The 24132-nt window shown below is 34.8% G+C and overlaps 1 protein-coding gene across 1 annotated transcript in view; it reads right to left on the bottom strand.

The window, feature by feature from the left end:
• Nucleotides 1–9270: 9270 nt before the first annotated feature.
• Nucleotides 9271–24132, bottom strand: part of LRP1B (LDL receptor related protein 1B) — a 1706338-nt gene continuing 1691476 nt past the window's right edge. The window contains exons 89-92 of the mRNA XM_070423500.1: nucleotides 16911–17001; nucleotides 15838–15982; nucleotides 12464–12562; nucleotides 9271–11025 (exon numbers count right to left, since the gene is read on the bottom strand). Of these exons, the coding sequence (XP_070279601.1) occupies nucleotides 10885–11025; nucleotides 12464–12562; nucleotides 15838–15982; nucleotides 16911–17001 (476 nt within the window). The 3' untranslated portion in view covers nucleotides 9271–10884. The remainder of the gene's footprint in view (nucleotides 11026–12463; nucleotides 12563–15837; nucleotides 15983–16910; nucleotides 17002–24132) is intronic.

Here is a 24132-nt window from a genome sequence, read left to right as displayed (position 1 = left end):
GTGACTTCTACAGAGCATGCATTTTAATTAGCTATCAAATGAATAGGGAGGCTGTTTGTCTAAATTTTCTTTCTTTGTACTAATTAATTGGGAGTCAAGGGTCAGGATCTTGTCTTGCAAAGTCCATTGAAGAAATTAATTTCAAATATTTATATACATCTGCTTACAAGCATGGGATTCAGAGTTCATTTTACATTATAAAATAGACCCAACATGCATTTAGATGGATGTGCAGGCATCAGGCAGCAAGCAATAATGATGGTAAGGTAAATATTAAAAAAAAGTTTTGTTTTCTCTTGCAATCTTTAAGGTAAGGTGTATTTTAAATTCATTAAGCAGGCAGGAGAGAGATCTGTAGGCAATGGTTATATCTTAACTGAATTTGAACAGAAATTATATTACAAATAAAGGGGCAAATAATTCAAGATTTGATATTTTGCAGAAAATAAATGGAATGTAGAATGGAGGCAGTATTCTGAATATTCCTTAATACTTTTGTGTTCAATTATTTAAAATGAAAACACTTGGGCAAAAACTCTTTCAGTTTTAAACTTTGCCTTGTGCCTGAAGTAACAGCACTACCAAAATACCTGGATACATTAGTCTTGCAAATAATTTTAAAATGGATAAAACTATAAATATTTTGTTAGTTTATAAATTTTGTATTTGCTGTATGCATATTTCCTAAACAGTGACTCTATGTGGTTCTGCAAAATGTGAGATGATCAAGGTTCCTGAGAGAGGGCGAATGCAGTCCTGGGGCAAACAGTGAACGTATGTTGCTGTTCTTCATCATAAAATGAAACTTGCATCCCCTCTTCCGATGGGGATCAAAAAGAATGCATTTGACAGACAAATTGCTGCATAGTCTATGTTGATATATTTTTGTAAAGATATCACATCTAGCAAAGTATTGCAATTGAGGCTACAAACTAGTTAAGTTCATGGTAGTCCCTTGTCATCTGCCACCATACATTTACTTATGTATTTATTTCTATCAAATGGTTTAAGATGGGAACCACCACTACCACATTTTTTAAATCATTAATCTCTGCAATGCCTCAGGGAATGTGTTCTTGCTTCTGATTTACTATTTTGAGCAGAGGCTAGTGTAGTTCCAGGAACTTCCAACTAACTCCTTTTAATCACTTCCTTTCCAAATCAGAGTGTGCTCATCAGAGTTCTGGCAAATTCTCAGTATGTGCATTACAACTGTGTATCGAGGGGCCAGGGAATAACTCCTGGGTGCGTCCCTGGCTGCACTCCATCTGCTATAAGACAAAAGTGGGCCAGAGCTTTATCCATTTCTTGGCCTCCATAGTCTCCCAGTCAATGAGGGGCATGATGATTTTTAGGGTATTTGTTATCCTTATGCATTTATAGACTATACCCTGAAGTTCTGAGTACAGTATTTCTTTTTCCTATTGTAAGGTTAAGTCTGGTAATTAGCATAGAACACTTTGGGGGCAGATTGAAGGGATATTTATCCTTTCTCAAGGGCACTTGTTTTCACTTCCAACTATTGGGCTCTGGGTTTGTGAACTGGCTTAGGCATTGAAACTGCATCAGCAATTATGATGTTTATTCCACTGCTGTGGAAAACCTTGTATTTGCTATTTTAAAATTATTTTTTGGTTGAAAAGTCAAGTAACACCCAAGTTGGCTGTCCATTTATCTCGCTACCATATGCTCCTTGGAGTATCAACCATTGCCACAGATCCAAGGCACCCTGGTTGCCACGTCAACCTTGCTGTCCATAACAGTAAATATTCCTACCTTTCCTCTATCTAGTAAATGCTGCCACTTAAAGCTTGCCATTCTGAAATCCTATCATCCCCACTGAAACTAGAGAGCCCAGTTTCAGAAAACGACTCTACTATCAAACACTGTGTATAGAAGCTTTAATTTGCCCTCTGCCAGGGAATCCCTTATTACCTTGTGAAGAGAGTGTCCTATTGGATTTCAAATAAGACATGGTTGATCCATACACTAAATCCTAATATGCAATAGATCTGATCCAACATTTCCACCCACATCCTTGAGCCTTCTTATCAGGTTACTCTGTTAAGACTGTTTAACATCTCTACCTCATTTATTGAGAACCATTATTTTTTTTAACCATACTTTAAAGATTCACCTCAGTAATACAAATAACTAGTTATAGTTGCTCTCACCATGATGTTAAAGTGTCTCCTAATATTCTTCTTTGCTGGTTCAGAATCTTCATAATCCATTCCTAAGTATGTTCCCTTTCATATTAACCAGGTTTTCCAATTCTTCCTGAAGCAGGGGCTATATTTCCCAACTTAAGCTGGTTGAACCTGGATAATGGCCTGGAGACAATGAGATGGGAACAAGTGGTGGGTGGGATATATAACACCTTGCAAGGCACCTGCCTCAGCTGAGGTCTTTACAGCATCTCCAGGAAAAGGTAGGTGGTTTTCCCTTAGCAGGTGGGAAAGTGTTCCTTGCTTTTGTTTTGTTTTTTGTTAATCCTCACCCCATGATATTTTTCCATTGATTTTTTGGGAGAGTGGGAGAGAGGGAAAGACAGAGAGAAACATTGATGTGAAACACAAAGATTGGTTGCCTCTTGCACCAATCCTGACCAGGGCCTGGGCTTGGGAGGAGCCTGCAACCAAGGTATGTGCCCTTGAGTGAAATCCAACCCTGGTTCCTTTGGTCCTCAGGCTAGGGCAGAAAGAGCTCCTTTTGTCAGTCTAGATATTTCAGAGAAATGTGTAGGTTTAAAATTTTTATACTTGTCTACCCAAATATTCCCAATTATCTTTCTGTAAGATTGCTGACCTTAGATATGAGATAAGTCAAGTCTATGTCAGAGTACCTCTTTTGTAGCTCTGTTTCATTTGAAATAAAATCTGGGCCTAATGTTTAGAATAGTCTGTCTAAAGCTATAGAAAGTAGGGGTCTCTTTAACTGCTTCCAATTTGGCCTTAGCCTCTACAGTGCAATTTGAGTTGATTGTAGGCTAACCTGAGCCAGTTATTTTCTTTTTTAAGGCTTAAATAAGCCATCCACCAATACAATACTTATAATATCATTCACATATTGTTCCAGGACATCTTCTACCTGTAACTCATCCCACTAGTGAGACTCTTAGAAATAGTGATGTTAGAGAATGTAAGAGTAACCATCACCCCACTTATCACAAAAAAAAATGGAGTTCTTATTATACCTGACCGGTGGGTGGATCTGGTTTAGAATTACTTCATGATTCTTTACTTTGAAAGGCCACTTCTTATTTCCAAAAGTAGAGACTGAGACAATGGTTTTCTGTAAGGAGTTTACAGTGGGTAGTGATCAAATGAATAGGTGTGGAAAATTGGGAAAAGTAGAAGTCATACATGTAGGTGTTATCAATTTATTACTGCTTGTTTCTCAGGGACTTTCAAAAGAAACATGGAGAATAAAGCAAATAACTCGCTGAGAGATGGAATGGGGCATTTGTGTTGGTTAATGGTTGTTCCATGGTGCATTACACCTTCATATCTCCAGGCTGCATGTTTCTGAGTACCAGGTGGGTTCCTATAGAGCAGCGGTTCTCAATCTGTGGGTCGCGAGACCATCGGAAAACACATATATAATTGCATATTGTTTTTGTGATTAATCCCTATGCTTTAATGTTCAATTTGTAACAATGAAATTGGGGGTCACCACAACATGAGGAACTGTATTAAAGGGTTGCGGCATTAGGAAGGTTGAGAACCACTACTAGAGGTTCTTATCCTCCCCATAGTCTGTCTCCATATCATTTGTCTTCAGACAAATAATCAAGGTCAAGTAATACAGCTTGAGGAAGGAATATTTGTAAGACCTGGTGGATATGAGGGAAGAACAATCCAGGGTGGATATGGAGATGTTTAATATCATGGAAAGGGCATCTAGAGCTAGTCCTTCTGCACTGGCTTAGAGGTGCACAGGGCAGTAGCAAGAATGCATCATGGGTCAAATAATGACCCTCGGCACCAATGATGGATGGGCCCTAATTCCAGGAGTCCATAAATATATTGCTTTACATGACAGAAGGGACTTTTTAGATAGAATTAAGGTTAAAGACCTTAAAATGAGATTATTATCTTATATTATGCTGATTGCTTCAATCTTATCACACATGGGCCCTGAAACACAAAGATCTTTCCATGGCTAGAGGCAGAGGAAGTGAAAAGAAGGATAACTCAGTGAGATTACAAACGTGAGGGAGATACCATAGTGGTTCTGAGATGTACGGGCCCACATACTAGGACCAGAGAGATACATCTAGGAGCTAAGGATGGGCCCTAGCTGATAGCCAGCAAGAAAACTGGAACCTCACACCTGGGAAGCAGATGAATATTCTATTGAGACCCTCCCCTGAGACCTCCAGATAAAAGACCCAAGGACAGAGGACCCAATGTCACTCTCTCTATGGAGCACACCTGTGCCTTTTCCACCCTCTTCCCTCAGGACTCTTTCTCCATAGCTCCCAGGGCCCTTCCTTCCTTTCTGTAACTGGTTTCCTGAGCCCATTTCTTCTCAGGCTCTCTTCTTCTACCTCTGTGACTCTTCTAAATAAACTTTCTCTTAGAGTTTGAGTCTTGCTCTGAATTCTTTCTTAGCTAGAACTCAAGTACTGAAGTTGCTGAGCAGAAACCTAGCACCTGATCCTGTGTCAACGCCAACAGTAAGTAGACAAAATTAATAAAAACGTGCATATATTTAGCATAATATTTAAATTATATGATTAGTTTTCTTGTTTGTTTGTTTTTCAGGTTAGGTTGGGGAGAAATGTTACAAATAAATTAAAATCTGTTTGGTATCAGACTTATCCTTAACAACATTAAATACCCAAAGGCAGTGAGGCAGTTTCAACTTTAAATACTGGAGAAGGAAAAGCCTCAGAAATGTATACTCAATTGAGTTGATATTCATATTTGAAGGTCTTAGAAAAATATTTGTAATATGTACAAAAGCTCAGCAAATATACCACAGATAAATACTTTTCATACATATACTTGATGAAATATACCAATAAAATAATACCTCGATCAAAATACAAAAAAATGAAAAAATTATACAGGAATGATGAGTTTCAAAAAGAGAAATAGTAAATATCAAAGTTGAAAATATTCCAAATAATTGATGAAGGTAAGTAAAAAAAATATATAAATAATTCTTCCATTAAAATATTGCCAAACTAGAACCACAAAATATATCATCAAAGACAATGAGGTTGACTTAGATTAGGGGAATCTAAAACTGTTAAATTCCTCATCTTAGTGGGAAAAAGACATTTTTAAATTCTGGATTTCATTATTAGAGTATTTTTCAAAGTTGAAAGTTTTTACCAATGGAACACATAATGAAATAACTTTTAAATCAAAAGAGAAAAATAAAACCAAGGAATATTGACTCTGTATACAAAAAATAAGAAACTGAGCAAAAATAATAAAAGCCCCTGAAAGACAAATCAAATATTTTAATGTTATAATTTTACATTTTAAAAGCAGAATCAAAACATTAAATTTAAGCATGACTCTAAAACAGTTGAAGAAAATTCTCTAAAATTTTAACAGATTCTCTCTAGTTTCTTAAGTGGTAATTTTTCTTCTTTTTTTACATTTATTTTCTAAGTTTTCTAAAATCACTATATATTTTATAGTAAAAGTAATCAATATAACCATAATAAAGTAGTGAAAGAGGAATATTGGCTTCCTGTAATGTCACTTTGGGTAGAAGACAAGGAAAAGCAAATGGGAAGAGATATAATTATTTTATATAAAGAAATAAAAACTAGAGGTGAATTACCACTTGGATAAGGGTAATGATTTCTGAAATTATAAGCCAGAGAATCTAAACATGACTGAATTTCAGATAAAATAGATAATGCCATTTTCATAATCAGTGAGTTGCCAAAAACAGTTTATGAGGATATGTGAGTGTATGTGTGTGTGTTGTTGTTGTGTATTTATATAGATTTCCACAAACATACCATTGACTTGTAGACTACAGGGATGGAAGTTATTTCATTTGAAATGTTATCCAGGTATTGCCTTCTTATCTAATTTTGACACTGTTCATTGAGAAATGTTGTATCTCATTAGTCAAGTCATTGTAAACTTTAACTCCTACATTTTATTCTCAACTATGTTTTACATTTATTCTGTATGTGAAAAATAATTTCTAACTTATACATTTTTATATTACCCAAATAAGCTATGCATGGTTTTTATTATTGACATTATATTGATATTGTCGATATAATTGGCTTCTCAAGCCACTACAGCATTAATAAGCAGGAAATCAGGAGGCTCATAATTTATGTATTAAAACTGCATAACAAACTACAGTTAAAAATTATCTTGGAGTAAACAGGTAACTACAGCATCAGGATTGCATTGCTTAAGTTCATTGATATCTAACAAACCATGTGTGGAAGGGGCAGACATCCACCAGAGAAAATGAACACATTTTAAGCATGGAATTTATCAAATAGGCCATCTTTAGTACCAATTTTTCTTTTTTTTTTATCACTTTGGATACAAAAAATGTTTGGATTCACTAGAAACTACTTTTCAGAATAAATAGCAGTCACACAAGTATTATATCTACGTGAAAAAGTTAAACTGGAGAACTCATTTCATTTATCTCTCTCTCTTTTTTCAGGGGGTAGAGGGGGGAGACTAGATACATGCACAGTATGGAATAAAGTGCATACCCCTGGGCCTATGGATATGATGACATAAAAACTTTTCTGAATGAAACTGCTTCCATGTACTTTTAGTTATCTTTATATTTTTCTGGATGAGTTAATGTTCTGGAAATGTTAACTCAGCAATTGATTTTGCAGCAGAATTGAAAAATGAACCATTTTTGGCTCTTTTTGTTTTTGTTCTTCTACATTCAAAATACATGGAAAAATAATTTTTTTGTGTGTTATGTTACGTGGTTGTCATCACAAAGATGTGTTTGAGGTTTTTTTTCTGCAAGCTATAATTAAAAACTTCTAATTTAAATAATGACTCGAATCTACATTAAATTGAAATATGTCATCTGATATTGAGAAAGTCATCCTTAAAAACTGACAATAACTAGAATGGGGCATAATGTGAAGAACGCCTCTTTCAAAAATGGTTAGCTTTGTTGTTCTCAACTCTGCAGGATTCTTAGTCTTTTCCATTTTAATCTTTTTTAAAGAAAGAGTTGAATCTATAAATAATATTATAATGTATTTTTAGAGAGAAGTAAGATTTTACATCAAGTATCTGTATGATATAGAGATGAGAGAGGATAAAGAAAAATTAGCAATATATATGTTTTCTATTTCTTTTATCACATATACCAATATTCCATGTTAGGGATTTGGAAATTATGGGTATTATGCATTCTATACTAGTTCATTATAAGAGCTATAACATACATTGAGCATTGAATGTCTTCATATTTGAATCATAAAAATGGAAAGTAGCTTCCTAGAAGCAAAGATAAAGCTTAAATCTCAACCTCAAGAACCAACAAAAAAAGCATAATGAACTCAAACACAAAGCAAAACAAAACATGGTCAAGGCATGAAATAGCCACAAATAAAACACAATTACATAAATGAAAATGGCCCAATTTGTGTAAAACCGTATCAGTTTCTAAATAAAACATTCTCCCTTAGTATTAACTTTTTATTACATAGGCAGTTTACTATTAACTCATGTATCATCAGCATTAAAGAATTAAGATCAAAACTTGGAATGTCATGAATTTGATGATAAGGGGGCATCTCTTTATTGACTCAGCTGTTCCAGCTGACTGTTATTTAACAGTGGAAGACAGAACACAGCCCTAGATCAGCAGTTCTTAGCAACAATGGTTTTGTTCTCCAGAAGACATTCGGCAATGTCTGTAGTTGGTGTTGGTTGTTGCAATTCTGAGTGGTGCCAGTAGCAACTAATGGATAGAGGCAAGGAATCCTGCTAAGTATCCTACCCTATAAAGGACAACAAAGAATTACCTGGCTCAAAATATTAGGAAGTTCACGAACCTTCCTTTGGGTAAGAAGGCATTTGGGTAAGGAGAGTTTACCGGGAACCATTCATTTAAAAAAAATATGTCCATTGAAGCTTGATTACACATTTTGTTGAGTATTTGAGTGATGGCATGTATATAGAATGGCCATGTGTAGAAGAATTATGCACCTGAATTTCTAGCATTTATATGAATTTTTGCAAAAGAAATTTGAAATAGAAAGAGCTAGAACAATATAAATAGAGTACTTAGAAAAATGTCTTTGTCTTATAAAGACTAGATGCAAAGTAGTTGCAAACAGAACTCTGAACTCTGAGGTGGTCTTGAGTGAACCAGCCTGAGGTGGCGAAGCATAATGTGGAAATAAGGCCCATAAAAATGTAAATAGGGCCTAGGGGTTAAGAAGCACATCCTAAGCTCTCTTGACTATGGCTTTAACCAGTTCTCTACTGAGAATAAGGTCGCAGATGCCTGACCCTGAGTCTTGGTTGGTTTCTTGTATGTCATATATGATTTGCTAGATATGTATGCTAATGTTAGTTGTATCAAGGTCATTCCAATATGTGAGCTCTGTTTCTTTCAAATAATAACTTCAGTTACAGTCATAAAGCTCTGGTGTAAGAAGGCCCCTTCAGATAACATAATACAGTGACAGCACCAGTAAATCAGATCCTCATGTGCATTCCTAGTCCGATACTCCAAGTAGGTACACCAATAACCATCCCACTTACAAATCAATGTCCAAACAACATCTAATGAAATCTGAGTGTTCCATAAAGTTCACTTTTTAGAATGGAAAGGGTCACTGAGAGCTTTGGATTATTTCAACATGATTGTCATCGACTGTGTAAGTATCCCATCTTTCTTTCTATTGAAACATGAAGTCTCTGATGAGCAATATGAGGCAGGAGAAAAGGAAAAAGTAAGGGGAAATGTTTCTGATTCAAGAAGAAGGAAAATGCCTTCTCTACTGTACTTTTAAAAATGATGTAATAAAATTAATCTGACCCCAGATAATATGTTCTAAGGCTATAACAAAAATTATGTCTCCTATTTACTAAAATAATTTTCTAAGAACATTAAATGCACAGAGATAGGAATGTTCTTATTTTTAAAAACTACCCAACACACATACTTAAATATGTAGAATTTCATTTAAATAAGTCAGTCAACAATTTTTTATAAAGTATTTAACACTTCATTGTAGAAACATAGGCAAAATGACTATTATAACCAAAATGAAAAATACTGTTCAATTTAAAAAATGTACTTAAACAAGAACCTGAAAAAGTTTATGATATGCATAACATTGTTCAAGCAAAATTGCACTAGTATTACATAAATCAATAGTTTATAAAGGCCTCAATATGGCAAAGTTTAGAAATAGGTAGTATGCATGCACATAGTACAACAAAAAGTCTCTTTATAAAACAGCAGTTTTTTTTTAATGCTTGTACAAAGGGATAAGAGCAACCACAAACATATTTCATCTGTTAGGTTAATACATTATGACAGCTAAAAGTCAGTCATGTCTATCAGAGGAACAAAAAGCCCTCCATACCTTGTGAATAAATCTTTTGTGCCTTTAAAGATATTTGTATAAAAATGTTCTCCTTTTTTATACAACTTAAATAAATCGTACTTGTTTCAATTAAAAATTGAAAACAAACAAACCAGTGAATGGGGTCCATGTGTTTTTGCATAACAAAAAGAAACCAGGCTACCAGGGAAACTGGTCAGCATTTATTCCCTCCACCTTTGATTACGGGCAGATAATTAATTATCCTATAACTGGGCAAGTCCTTTAAGAATATAATTTTGATAGGGAAAATAATGAATTAGTCATACTGTATCTTGAAAATATTTATCAATTACTCTATACCATAATGACTCTTTTGCTTCTTCTTTTTGACCTAGAAAAGAAAATGCATTCACATAATTGAAATTCTGTCATCAATTTGTGTGCTTATGTATTATTCTTTAGTGTTCTGTGTGGGAAGGGGTTGGGTTACTCTTCCACAAAATGAACATGGTTGGGAAGAGATTTCTAAGAGGTCAGCAACCAATACCCTGTTGTGCTCTAGGCTGGCTATATACCTCAGGACTGAGGGAGAACAAAAGGTCTTATCGCATAGCAATGTGGTTTTTCCACTCTGCGTTATATTTTTGCTATGTTCTACCACCGAAATATAACTATTGGTTGCAGGGTGTATATGTTTAGTATATCTCATATAGTTCACTAAATTTTGGAAAATGTAGTCATATGTGTTCATGCAAATTATTCATTTTATATATTTTCAAAGATTTTCCTCAAAATTCTCATCTATCACTTGGCAATCTAAGGCTAATTTCAAAGCAGGAGATGCTGAACTTGTGAGGGCTATATATTTTCAGAAGTAGGAATCAATCTTAATGAGCGCAAAGAAGAGAGTTGACCTTTCAATCATTCTTTTACCAATTGAAACATAAAAGTAAAATGACATTGTATTACAGATTTCAAATCACATAATGAAAAAGTATAGAGACTCACTCTGTGGATTAAGTAGAACCAAAAAATTTCATATAAAATAGATTGCTCATATTCACACTACAAAGGAATATGTTGTTTTTAATTTTAACAAATTCAAAGGGGTGTCATATCAGCAGCATTGTTGTAAATTGTACTGTAGTGCAGTTCTTGTTTCATAAAAATACCATACAAATGGTCAATCAATGGTCATCAGCAAAAAATAAAACTCAGAAAACAATTAACCAGGGAAAAGATAAAGAAAGAGGTAATGCTGATGCCAAAACAAGTATAATACTGTTGGAACATACAAAAGTAATCCTTATATTTTATACATTTTTACAGCATATAAAAGGCATCGCTGATTATGCCACTGTCTCTCTTATTCCAATTTCTATTTTCTTTGGAAGCAGTTCTTTCCTTTCGTCAACACTTCCTAAGGAGTTTCGACAGTTTGGCCCATCCATGTATAGTTTTGCATACACTGGATTGGAGTAATTTGTTGGCTGAAGGAGAAAAAAATAGATAAGTACAATTCTATTCACAGTGTTCACCACATTAATTAGCTATTTTCTAGGATGTCTGTCTTTTAATGCTGACAACATTTATACGCAATACTTTTAACTTATTAAATAGTAATGATTTCAATGTAATTTAATTTGTGTGTATATGCTTTTGTTGACTTTAGCATGGTATTAGATGAAATCATAATTGCATGTTTTTCAGATAACTTGTGAACCTAATGGGAGCTTTGACATAAATATTAAAGTCCCAAAGAAATCATTATGAACTCTATATTCCCTGACATTTTACTTAAAAGCATAAAACGTGAAACTAATGTGTTATTTCCAGTCCATATGCTTTCCCTCCTTATTGCTATTGCAACAACAGGAAAAATGTGTTTACAGAAAGTCATCTAATTGCTCAGTGCTGATAATTTTTCAATAAGAAGTTAAAAGCAAGAAAACAAAGAAAAAGAAAAATATAATACATTGGTGGAGTAGATTTTAAAATAAAGACAATATTTTTTGCTTCAAACAACCTCTATGCACTTATCGCTGGAAATATTTTTGTATTCTTTCAAGGCATTGAGTAGTACCTAGTCATCTTAGGTTGCACAGATATTTAGAGCATATTGAAGTAGAATTAAAACCTGCAGAAATGATCTCTTTCATTTGGAAAAGATATACAAATGTTCATATTTTACTAATTGCAACTTAACTCAAGAAATCATTGCCTAGTGTTTTAGTTTTTTTCTGTTTGTTTCCTTTGTCTTTCCAAAAGCAGAACATTAATTCTTAGTTACAGCAAAGAAACATTATAATCTTTGAGCCATGCAGTTGACAAACATGATAAAAATGATAATGAAAAACAGTTGATGGGAGACTTGATACCCTATTTTATCCCTCTTCTAACATAAACCATGTGACTTTAGACAGAGTACTTTCCTCTAAAAGCTAGCTACTTAATTAAAAAAGAGAATGCTTTTATTAAACCATTTCTAATTTCTCAAGATGAGGCCTTGTTTGTAGTATATTTTTATTTAACTGGATATCAACTTTGTATATATTGAATAAAATATCTTAAGAAATGTATGAAAACAAATTTAAGTTTAAATTATTCAGTTTAAATCTCTAGCTAGAGATTTCTAAGAATAGCAGACTCATGTTTATTGTTAAAGTTCTATAAGATGTTCAAACTCAGAAGAAAAAATATTTCAAATATTTCTACTTAATAGCTTGCCTGAAATGATAACATGTATTACATGTAATCTTTCATAGGCAGGATACATAACATCAGCCCCAATTTTAATACTGTTTTCAAATCTCTTCTTAATTAAAATCTCAATTAAAGGCAAGCCCCTACCTAAATCTAGTAATAGTCTTTGATTGTGAGAGGTTCTATGATGGAATGGATATGAAATAATGAATTTGCTTCTCTCACCCCAGCAGTTAGTGGTCCTTTCAAATCAGAGTTTAAGTAGATGGGTGGCGCTGTATGTGGAAGCTTGAAAGCACTGGACACACCCCCTATATACCTGCCCTGTACGCAAACAGAGAATTTTAGTTTCTCATCTAATATGGAACTCTTTTCATTGACATAAACTCATGTTAAGTCATAAGGATAACATAAAACATTTTTTTTTTTTTTTTTTTTTTTTTTTTTTTTTCCGATGGAGTCCTCATTTAATTTTCTCACTTCACCAGAGTTAAAATATAGATGTGTCATCAGATGCTCTTGAACACCATTTTGAAATTGAAATGTTCTTCAACTTCACATTTCAGCTGCTACAATAATCATGTAAAACATTTTTTTTAACCCGGGGGCATGAACAATGTACTCATGGTAGCTTTAATAATTTAAGGACTATTGATATTAAATATTTGATCCATAGGTTGACATTTCTATTATGTCCAGATTAACTTAATTTTATCCTCCGCAATGAAATCACATCTTTGCTAGCAGCACTGTGAAAAATACACCAGCCTCCCTAACTTCAGGTTTGGTCACTTTGGAAATTCCTGACAGTAGCCCATTCTGGACACTCAAGTATCAGACATCTTCTAATTAAAGATTCATCACTACTGCATATTTTTACAGAAAAAACAAATTTAATATAGCATAAAACAAACATCTGTATTTTTGGAAATCTGTTAGTCTAAAACACGTTAACTAGAAATTAAATTGGCTCACTAAGTCTTCATATAAGAGTACTGACTTGAGACTTCTTGGAGGCTAAGGGCAGAATTAGCCAATCTGATGCACTCATATGCATAATAGAGTATTTATTGGTGACCTTCAAGAAAAAAAACTAGATGAAAACTTGAAGAATATGAACATTTTAATGAATGTACATATTTTAAAAATCTTAACTAGCAACAATGAATGATCACAACATTTGGGACAAGGTCAAGGGTGTCAGGAAAATATTTTAAACATAAATTTAGGTCAATATCACCTCTTTATCCCCCCCACCCCCACCCCAAGGGTCTTATTTAGAAGATACTTAAAACAATCTAAGTAAGAATTGAATAAATTTTGAGATAAAATCGGTAAATACGAATTTTCCTTTTTTGAACTCTTCAAACTATACTGTGATTGCCTTCATAGGCAAGACTTTTAAAAATAACTTTATTAACCATTTCATTTCTTTTGATTATTAGGTATTACTAAGTAGAAATTTTATCTATTTTTAAAACAATAAATGATTTCTACCAAAATCTTCTTTATGTAATGCAATCCTATATAATAAAAGGCTAATATGCAAATTGTCCCCTCAGGCGGTTGTTTGACCAGGAATTTGATCAGAAGACTGGGAGTTCGACTGCTTGCTATTATAGACGCTGACCACCAGGGGACGGCACGGAACATGGCAGGCATCAGTGATACGCTGCGACCTCTCACTGACTACCTGGGTGCCGGGATGACGGGGATGGAGGTGCAGTGAGAATGTGGGGTGTCCACCAAGCTTGCTCTCACTCCCCCTGGTACCCTCTCCTGGGACACCAGGGCTCACATGCAGGGGAAGCCCCTGCGCTCATGTGCTGGGCACTCGCAAGGAGCCCACCCCGCATTTGCGCGGCTTCCTCTGGGTGAGCCGGGCCACAGCCGCCGGGACCACAGGGGCCAGTCTGGCTGGAATCCCTGTGGGTTTGCACAGGAGCTAGTCTGTGAGGCCGGCCAGGAGAAAGTGTGTGGTCCACTCTGCTTCCGTGCAGCACCGCTGGGCAGCCCAGAGGCCCATGCTGGGCCCTGGCCCACAGCATCTGGCCGTGCTCACCACATCTCCGTGTGGGGACTCGGGAGCTATGACTCAGGTGGAGGGGGGCGCACAGGGGCCCGGGGGCCCAGGTGCTGCCAAGGGCCCCGAGGTCAGCTGGGACCTGCCTTTTCATGCCAGATGCTTGCACTTCGATCGCCAGCCAGGCCTAGGGACCGCACCCGTGCATGAATTCCGTGCACCAGACCTCTAGTTTATATATAGTTGCTTATATCATGAATATGTCAAAGCATTGTAATGCAGTGCTAGTTTCCTTAAGTGTCCAAAATTGGCTTAATTCTATCACAAGAAAGAAAAATAATGGTAAAAATGAGAATTCTCCTTCTTATAAAAAGTGTGCTTTAATATGTTCTCATTGGTTCATATTATATTTACAGGTACCATATTTTAATTTATAAGAAAAATTCAAAGAATATGAGAAATCTATTATTTATGATGTCTTTATCCTTCATAGATAAATTATCAAATAACAATGTTCTCAGTGTATATACTTTTTAAATTTGAAGTAGCAAACAGTGAAACTTAGATTATAAGGATTTATTCATGAACAATTTCAAATGTAGGAGTTGGTTACTTAATTAATTAATACTAACTATAAAATTATTCTTAATTAGGAATAATGACTTTAATACCCTTGAATTCAGAACTAGCTTAAATGTATGGGACTTAATTCAACTTCTTTGAGAATAACTGTTGCTCTGAATGTAAAACTATTTGGAACAGATTGATCACTGTGATTATTTGTAATACAAAGATATATTTTATACATAGTACCTTTACATATCAGAAAATAAATATTCAACAAATTAATGAATAAACTAAGAAAATAATATTCATCATATAAAATTGATGTTCTTAATTCATAGTAAAATATCCTATAATTATTATACAAAATATTCAGCTAATACAGTGAAATGAATCTTTGCAAGTTTATCTGGATATTGTATCATTTACTTCTCTTAAAAGGTGCCAATAGGAACATATAATAATAAAAGCTTACAGAAACTTAAAAAAAAACTGTAGCTATTTAAACTATATATATCAATGACATGTCTCAAAGTACATTACAGTGCATAGTAAAATATTTTTCAAAAGTGATTTGATTATAAACAAATCCATGGGAAATATTTAGATGAGTCTACAATTAATCACTATTAGAAATGAAGTACTTATTTTGACAATAAAGTACTGTATTTTTATTATTAAAAGCACTTCAGACAGTACTTTTACACTAGTCTGTATATTTAGATGTGCTGGTACCTCAACACATTTGAATGAAAGATGCTATTTTAAGTAAACTACATGTTTATAAATTAAGTGAATAAATAAGTATGTATTTTCCAAAACATGTTGTACTAATTTCACGCTTCAGGTGAACGCAGTCCACAATCTCATTTTTTTTTTTCTTTAGAAGAGACAATAACATTTAGTACATCCTAAACTTCTTTCTTCAGAAAAAAGAAACACTGTTAAATTTAGAACCATTTTTGCAGAGGTATGAGTCAAGAGTGTCAGTAGTCATTGCCCATCATCTTACCTTTGTTGGATCTATCATAAAACCGGGATCTAGAAGACCTCCATCGTTGTGATCATGATCCACCTCATACATGTTGTAAGATGGATTGCCAATTTCTACGTTTATTCCTCCATTGATAATAGGTTGTCTTCTAATAGTTTTTGTCCTGGATTATGCGAACATTGTTTAAGTATGAGTTTAAATATCACAATCATGGTGTATGAAACTATCAAACTATCATATTCATAGATTTATTCACTTATGGTAAGTTCATAAAAATATTCATTCAAAATCAAGTCACAGAGGAACAAAAATAACAATGTGATGCTATTTTTCCAAATTATTTAGCTTATTATTATTATTTTTGTTAGAATGAGTAATAAAAAATGCCCTTGGAACATATCCCTCCTAAGTACCTAATTCCACATTAGTTGAAATTGAATTTTCACTAATCAATTACTTTTTAAAATTCTAGATTTTTCCTTTTTTAATGAAAATCATCCCTTAAAAATGATAAAAAATTTAAAATAAATCGCCTTCAATCCCCCAAAATCACGTGGCTAAAAAGCCTCTTTTACATAATTCAAAAGCTGCCTCACACACTCTTGGTTTGTGATGATAACCACAGACAACCCACTCCTTCTGGATTTTTATAACTGCATATTCATATATATTAAAATAAGACTTCCAGTAATATATAAAATAAACAAATGAACCATTTCTGATATATAATACATATTCAGTATCATTGTATTTACATTACTAATCTTTCATAATATAATACGATTCTTTTCAAAGACTCTTGAGTTTTCAAGGAAAAACTACCACATATGTAAAATCTACTAAAGTTTTAATTAATATTTCCCCTTGTTAGTTTTATTAGAATATATGAATAGAGACATTTCCTCAACATTACATGGGAGAAGGGTTGTCTGAATTATAACCACTCAAAATGAAATAAAGGGATAAAATTGTTTGAAAACAGAATTTTAGTTAAAATAATTTATGTTTTAATGAATTAAAAAAATTATCTGTTTCAGTAACTATCTGTGCAATTTATTTGTTAACTGCTAGTCTAGAACATCGCACCGTACCTTCTTTTTCTTTTACAAAGCACTAACCCAATTACTAAGGTGGTTATCAAAGTCACCAGGAGCACCAGAGGCACAATGATGGCAATGCTTCCTGAAAGAGAAATGAATGAGTACATAAGCACATCAATAAAATAATGATTGATACAATTGAACACTGCATTACACCTAATTATTTGACCATTGACATAATAAAAGTGAAGCCTAGGCCAAATATCTATGTTCCTAGTTCAGAAGTACATTATGAAACATCACTCTCCTACTAAATACTTGATCTGCTGGAAATGTTTCCTCAGATATCATTCACTTGTATGTTGCAGTGAGGTATCGTGCTGTTAGAAATGCTGACTGCTTTGTCAGTCTGAGTCTGAATCACAGCACACACATTACTTGCAATGATGTAAGTACATGCTGGTAACTCCTTGCAAATTACGTATTTACACAATCTCACTGGCCATACTACCACCCTTAGTTTTGTTCCTCTATCTATAAATACTCTCTGGCCAAGAGTACATGTGACAAATCAGATGGCAGCCTGGCCAGACAAAAGGGACATCAGTGTTAAAACTGAATGGATATAGGCCTAAGTATCAGTTCCACAACTTACGCAAAGTGAGACCTTAAATGGGTAATTTAAAATCTGAGGCTTGACACATTGACTATTATTTAGCCATTGGAATATCAAATGATATATAAACATGTCTTAAAATATGATATTAAACATAAAGTAAATTAAAAATGTTTTTGAGGCTTATGCTCTTCATCAATAAAATAGACGAGAAGTCCTACGCAAGGTCTGTTGGCTTAATTCAACGAAATAGGGGACAAGGGGGATTCTCTTCCTCAAGTTCCAGAATAGTATTAATTGAACATATCTGGGAGGTTTGGCTTATGTTGCAAATTTGGCTTAGAGTGGAAGGGAGGGAGGCAGGGAGAGGGGGAGGAGAGCACGCGAGAGATAGAAAGAGAGAAAAATCAGTGTGAGATTCACATGGATTGATTGCATCTTGACCAGGGTAGGGATCAAACCTGCAAGGTATGTGTCCTTGACTGGGAACTGAACCTGAGACCCTTCTGTATACAGGCCGAGGCTCTAGAAACACCGAAACACTGGCCAGGGCAATGTGCATACATTTATCATGTACTAACAAGAATGATCTTAGATTGAATCACTGATCTACAAGCTGGGATAAAAGATCTATGGAATAGGTCTTCAAAAGTGATCTGAGAAACTGAGTGTTAGTTTTTACACATCTGAGCATAGGGGAGAAGCAAAACAAAGAGCCTCTGCCCTCTATTTCTAGGTTAGCAATAAGAGCAACCAATTTTTTTCTTTTCATGAAGGAGTCAATCTTGGTGATGCTGTGATCCACAGGAGGATATGCCTGGGGTTATATGTCACTTATTCAGACAGAAAACTGAATGTGAGTGTTGCTGACAACAGGAGAGTGTAAGTAGCTCTACCCAGTACCTAATGTTAACTTTCCACAGACAAATGTCTACTGCCCATGAGACAAAGGCTTCATTTATCTGGAATAAGCATCTGGTTGATTCAGTCAAGGCAGCCTAATCACTGGTTAAAGGAAGAAACAAACCAGCAATGCAAAAGCTAATTGAAATGTAATGTTGGAATCTTGAATGGTTCAGGAATAAAACTTCAAGAAATATTAAATATTTGAATTTGCTTTTCAAGGACATTTGTGTAAAAATACTGTGGCAGAAATGAATTGTAATACTAAGCACAGTAAGCAGCTGCTTAGGGACTTTAAAATAGAAATATAGATACGTTTTAATAGCTATAGCCAGAAAGTATCTGTGTGCCATAGCCCATGGTGGAGATTCCTTACCAAAATACAAAAATGTCTTTATTAAGGAGATGTCATGTATAAGAGAATATGTTAATTTGAACCTTCAAAAATAATTTGACTAAAATAACCAAATAACTATCTCTTCCATGCAAAACAAACAAACAATAAACATGGCTTGCCTTCTTTAGTCAGTTTATAGAATGCAAAACATTTTATTTTTTCACGTTGTTACCAGGACTATACAGCTCAGTGAGTTTAATATTATATGGTTTTGGGAAAGTAAACTTGGATTTGGGAAAGTGAACTTTATATGAATGTGTAACTTATTAGTAATTAGTAAAAGTAGAGAATCTGGCAGATTGGATAGCAATTAACATTTGTTCACAAATTGTAAATGCCAGTGAACAGCTGGTTTCTTCATAAACAATGACTTTAACTGATTGATCATGACTTTATAAATAGCCTTACTTCATTACTTATCTTTTTTTTTTCCTGCTAAAATTTGTAATATATTGGCATGTATTAAACGTACCAATAATTGTTTTAAGGTATATAAACTTACGTTCCCTTCAATGCAAATTGTATGTTATTTAGAAAATTGGATATTTGTCTACATAGGGTTTTTTATTCCTTTGAGGTAGAACTGTTAATTATGCATGCTGGCAAACAAATAACTTTTTCTTCTTTCTCCCATCACAGATGGCAGTTCCAATCCCTTACATTACAGCACTTTGTTTAAAGGCCTGGATTTCTAATGTATTTATATAACCAAGCAAGGTAACTGCAATAATGTTTAATGTAGCCAATAAATAATGCAGGGTAGCAGTTTGGCAATGTATAAAAATGTAAAATAGTTGATATTGATGGAAGCAGTTGGCAACCACATGTATTTTTGGACTTATAAGATAGATATATATCAAATTAGGTATATATTTTTAAGTAGAATATATAGCAGTAAATGTCATAATGCAACATATGATAATTCATATTTCAGGAGATTTTTAAATAGTACATTATTGGTGGATTTTTCTAAAATGATTTTAAAAAGCACATTCTATACTTATTAAGGGTTGAGGGGATACCTCAAAGACCTTCTCATGTAAAATAGAGCAAGTCTTTCTTGGCCACATTGGTCTGAAGCCTCATCATCCAATACTTTTCTATTAGAAAAAAAAACACCTGCATTATTAAATTGTTATGTTGTAGAGACCCCTTCCCCGAGAGAGGCACACAGCATAGCAGCTGAGATAATAAATTCTGGAGCCAGGCTACCTCTGGCCACACCTTGCATTACTAACAACATGTCATTGGGAAGATTATTTATCTTTGTCTCAGTTTACACACATCTACAAAGGGTGTCATCATTAATAGCTACCTCATAGTCATTCATGTAAATAGGATTATGTTTAATACATAGAAAGTGCTACATACAGGTTTATTAATTCACTAAAATAAATTGCCACAGAACTCTGCATATGCCTGTTTTGCACGTTTTACAATATATTGTAGAAACCAGTTTCTTTGTAATTTGAGGGTTTAAACTGTTTATCTCTCTTTGTTTTGCAGATAGCACAGTTCCTAGGATATCATAGGGACTGTACATTCAGTTCTTATTTTAGTAAATATATTTTAAGAGTCGCTATGTCCCACACACTCAGTATGCACTCTGCTTTGCACTGGGGATACAAATGTCCCTGCTCTCACATTGTTTGATATAGTTTAGAAGATGACAAAGAAGTGTGCTTATTTAACAGGGTGCGATAAGCGCTTCCCTGGGGAAAGTCTGCATTGCTCCTGAAATATAGAGTATCCAACCAGATCCCGGATAGAGGAGGACTGGTGTGCCTTAGAGACCTGCGAGTGAGTCCTCTTTAGTCTCATGGAAGAGAATGCAGGTCAATGGGAGGAGGAGATACTGAATTAATCTAGGAAGAGAAATGTGGAGGCCTGGAGGAGGAAAGATACAGAACAACAGTCTGGTTGAAGTGCAGAATAGAGAGTGGGGGAAGATGAGGCCATAGAGGACAGCAAAGGGGTGTGCTGAAGGGCTATGTAAGCCTTGTCAAAGAGCCGGGCAATGTACTGCTTAAAAAAGGGGTGAGGCCCTAGCAGCTGGTTTGGCTCAGCGGATAGAGCATCAGCCTGAGGACTGAAGGGTCCCAGGTTTGATTCCAGTCAAGGGCACATGCCCGGGTTGCCAGCTCCAACCCCAGTGGGTGGCATGCAGGAGGCAGCTGATCAATGGTTCTCTCTCATTGATGTTTCTATCTCTCTCTTCCTCTCTGAAATCAATGAAAAAATAATTTATTTTTAAAAAGGGATGAAGTTAAAGAACACTTAGGAACTAATATCTACTGGATATATTGTTTGACTTGACTTTAGAGAGAAGAAACATTAAGAGCAACACTTAAGTGTTGCTTGGGGAACCGGATAGATTTTTTTATAAGCCATTCATATATATAGGAAGGCAAAACAAGGTGCATGAATTGTCTGGTTGAGTTGAGAAAGGTGATGAGATCATTTTGGGATATATGGAGCCTAAAATTCCTGTGGAATATAGGTAGATATAGATATAGATATAGATATAGATACATATAGCAATGTGCAGTAGGATATATGTCTCAAATTCAGAAAAAAAAAAAAAAAAGCCAGGATTGAGGATAGTAATTTAGCGGTAATCAGCATAGAGTTGATAACTGAGTCAGGAATTACTGATTGCCAAGAAAGATTGTAAATAATGATAAGACAACAGTGAGTTAACCAGAAGGAGAGAAAAACAGAATCTCACTAAGAAGATATTGCTGCTTCAAGAAGTGTACAAGGGAAACCAGAAGCATTGCATTATGGAGCTCAAAAGAAGAGAACCTTTTGCTTATTGGTTGCATTTATCATAGAAAATATAAAGATAAATTATACCACTTTTGACATGTTGCTATATTTTCTCTTAAGTTTACATTTATATATATGTATAAATTAGAGGCCCAGTGTACTGCTGTCCCCATGGTACCAGAACACTGGTATTCTATCAACCTCTTGAATATGTCTCTTTCCCGCTCCAGGGTTTTTATACCTGCTCTTCCATGGGTTTGAAACACCATGAGCCTTCTTCTTTTTAATCCTTCAGTTTCAGTTTAATTATCATCATCTCAGAGAAGTGACTTCTGACCTCACTTCTCCTCTGCCATTCTCTATACTTGGTTCTCTTTGGCTTCCATCATAGAATCAATACAAACTCACACTTACTTTACACATGTACATGCTTACTTATTTGTCTCCTTCTGTGGTTTATGGCTGTTTGCCCTTTAGAACCTCAGCTTCATGAAAAGAGGCACTGTCTGTCTTACCTATTGACCTATCTCTGAGATCTAGTACCGTACTTGGCACTTAGAGGCTTGACAAATATTTGCTTGGGAAGAATTAGGACAAAAGCGTTATTTTGTTGCACTTTTCAGTTCTCTCTATATATTTGTAATTTTATGATTTCTTGGTATCATATAATTTCCTTTCTGTTTTAAAACATGATGGTATAAAAGAAATAAGGGCAACGTAAGAAAAGAGGAGACACAACCCCTAATGGATATATTTCTGTTGTCACTAGAGTAAAATACTTCTCCGATGCCCCACAAATGCTGAGTATAGTTTTATGCTACTTAATTTTAGCATATACAAATAGCATAAATCAAACATTGGATATCTACTCCCTTCAAACTTTTAAAATTAAAATAGGAATATATAATGAATATTTTATCATCCTTAGTTTAATATTCTTCAAAATAACTCCAGAAGAGTCAGATGAGCTTTTTCAAGTGGAACCTAAGCAGCCGTAGGATACTAGATCTGCTTAATTCCACGAGCTAAGTTTTAGATACTTTAACAGTAACGGCCAGAAAACATCAGCGTGACTACTCAGAGGTGATTAAGAAAGCTGTGCATCAATTAGAAAGGTGAATCTGCGTGCCAGTTGGCAGTAGTTAGGCCGACAGAGGCAGTGTGTTCTCAATTGCTCCAAGGCCCAATGATTATGGGATCCTTCACTGTAAGCAGAAACGCAGATTTAAAAAACACCCTAAAGCATCCATCTTTCTTATGGGCAAATGACTCCTGCCAGAGTTCAGGGAACATTTCACAACCATTCAAAACCACTGCACTTCACTACAGAATAAAAATGACTCTCCTACCTTAGGAAGATCAGTTTAACTATCTCTTTTCAGACTTATAGAGGCAAGTTTCTCAAAGTGTAAATGTCTAATGATAAGTACTTTCTAATAGAGTCATTATTTGGTCAACTTTGCTCATCTCTGAGATAATATGACATTTACATAGCTAATAACCCATCAATGTGCATTGATGTTTCCATTAAATTCAATGACCTTAGCGAGTGAAGGGAGTCAATCTTTGGGAAAAGGTTTACAACTTCTTGCAACTCCTCCTCCTATTCCATGTTCCGTGAATGAGCACTGTTACATGTAATTAGAGGCATCTCCTTATGAGGCAGCTTATTGCCCATGCAAACAGTTGGAGACATCGCCCTCCAATAAAAATAACTATATATATATATATATATATATATATATATATATATATATATATCTGGCACACCCCTCCTCCATACCATTTTTTTTTGTGTGTGTGTGTCTATTTTTATTGATTTCAGAGAGGAAGGGAGAAGGAGAAAGAGAGAGAAACATCAATGATGACAGAGAATCATTGGTTGGCTGCCTCTTGCACTCCCCCCACTGAGAATGGAGCTCGCAACCCAGGCATGTGCCCTTGACCAGAATCGAACCTGGGACCCTTCAGTCAGCAGGCTGATGCTCTAGCTACTGAGAAAAACCAGGTAGGGCCTCCATACCATTTTCCAAACACCAAATGTTTCCGTTTGGATGGACCTTATATAAAAATTGAAATTCAATTGACATTATTCTCCCTTCCTTCCTTCCTTCCTTCCTTCCTTCCTTCCTTCCTTCCTCCTTTTCAGAGAGTTTTTAAGTTTTTTGACTTTCTAAAGGTGTAGTACCCCAGTTATCTTAGGTAATTGAGAAATCACCATGACATAAATGCTGAAATACCTTGTCATTATTTTCAATTTACAAATCCAGTGTGTTCTACAGATTGGTAATTTAAAATGCATTCTTTATTTTAAAATGCTCTTAATAATGGTTGAATTTTGCAATTAGATCACAAAGTCATATGCCAATTAGTATGCTTCCAGAATTATTTTTAGTAATATTAGCATGAGCCTTAGTTCCTGGGAAGAGAGAGGAAGAATCTTTATTTTCTTTTTCTTTTCCTATCCTTTTGCAATAACGAATTAGGCAAGGTGTATTTTTCTACCTCCCTACCTTTTATGAACCAATTCCCCAAATCCTTGTGCTCTATTCCTGTAATTATGTGCCCATAGCTTTCCTAATGTCTTC

This window comes from Myotis yumanensis, unplaced genomic scaffold, assembly GCF_028538775.1.
Source record: "Myotis yumanensis isolate MYYU_CA2020_CCGP unplaced genomic scaffold, mMyoYum1.0.hap1 SCAF_8, whole genome shotgun sequence".
Classification (NCBI taxonomy): domain Eukaryota; kingdom Metazoa; phylum Chordata; class Mammalia; order Chiroptera; family Vespertilionidae; genus Myotis; species Myotis yumanensis.
The sequence above is the reverse complement of the archived record's forward strand: the minus strand, read 5'-3'. Positions and strand labels throughout refer to the sequence as shown.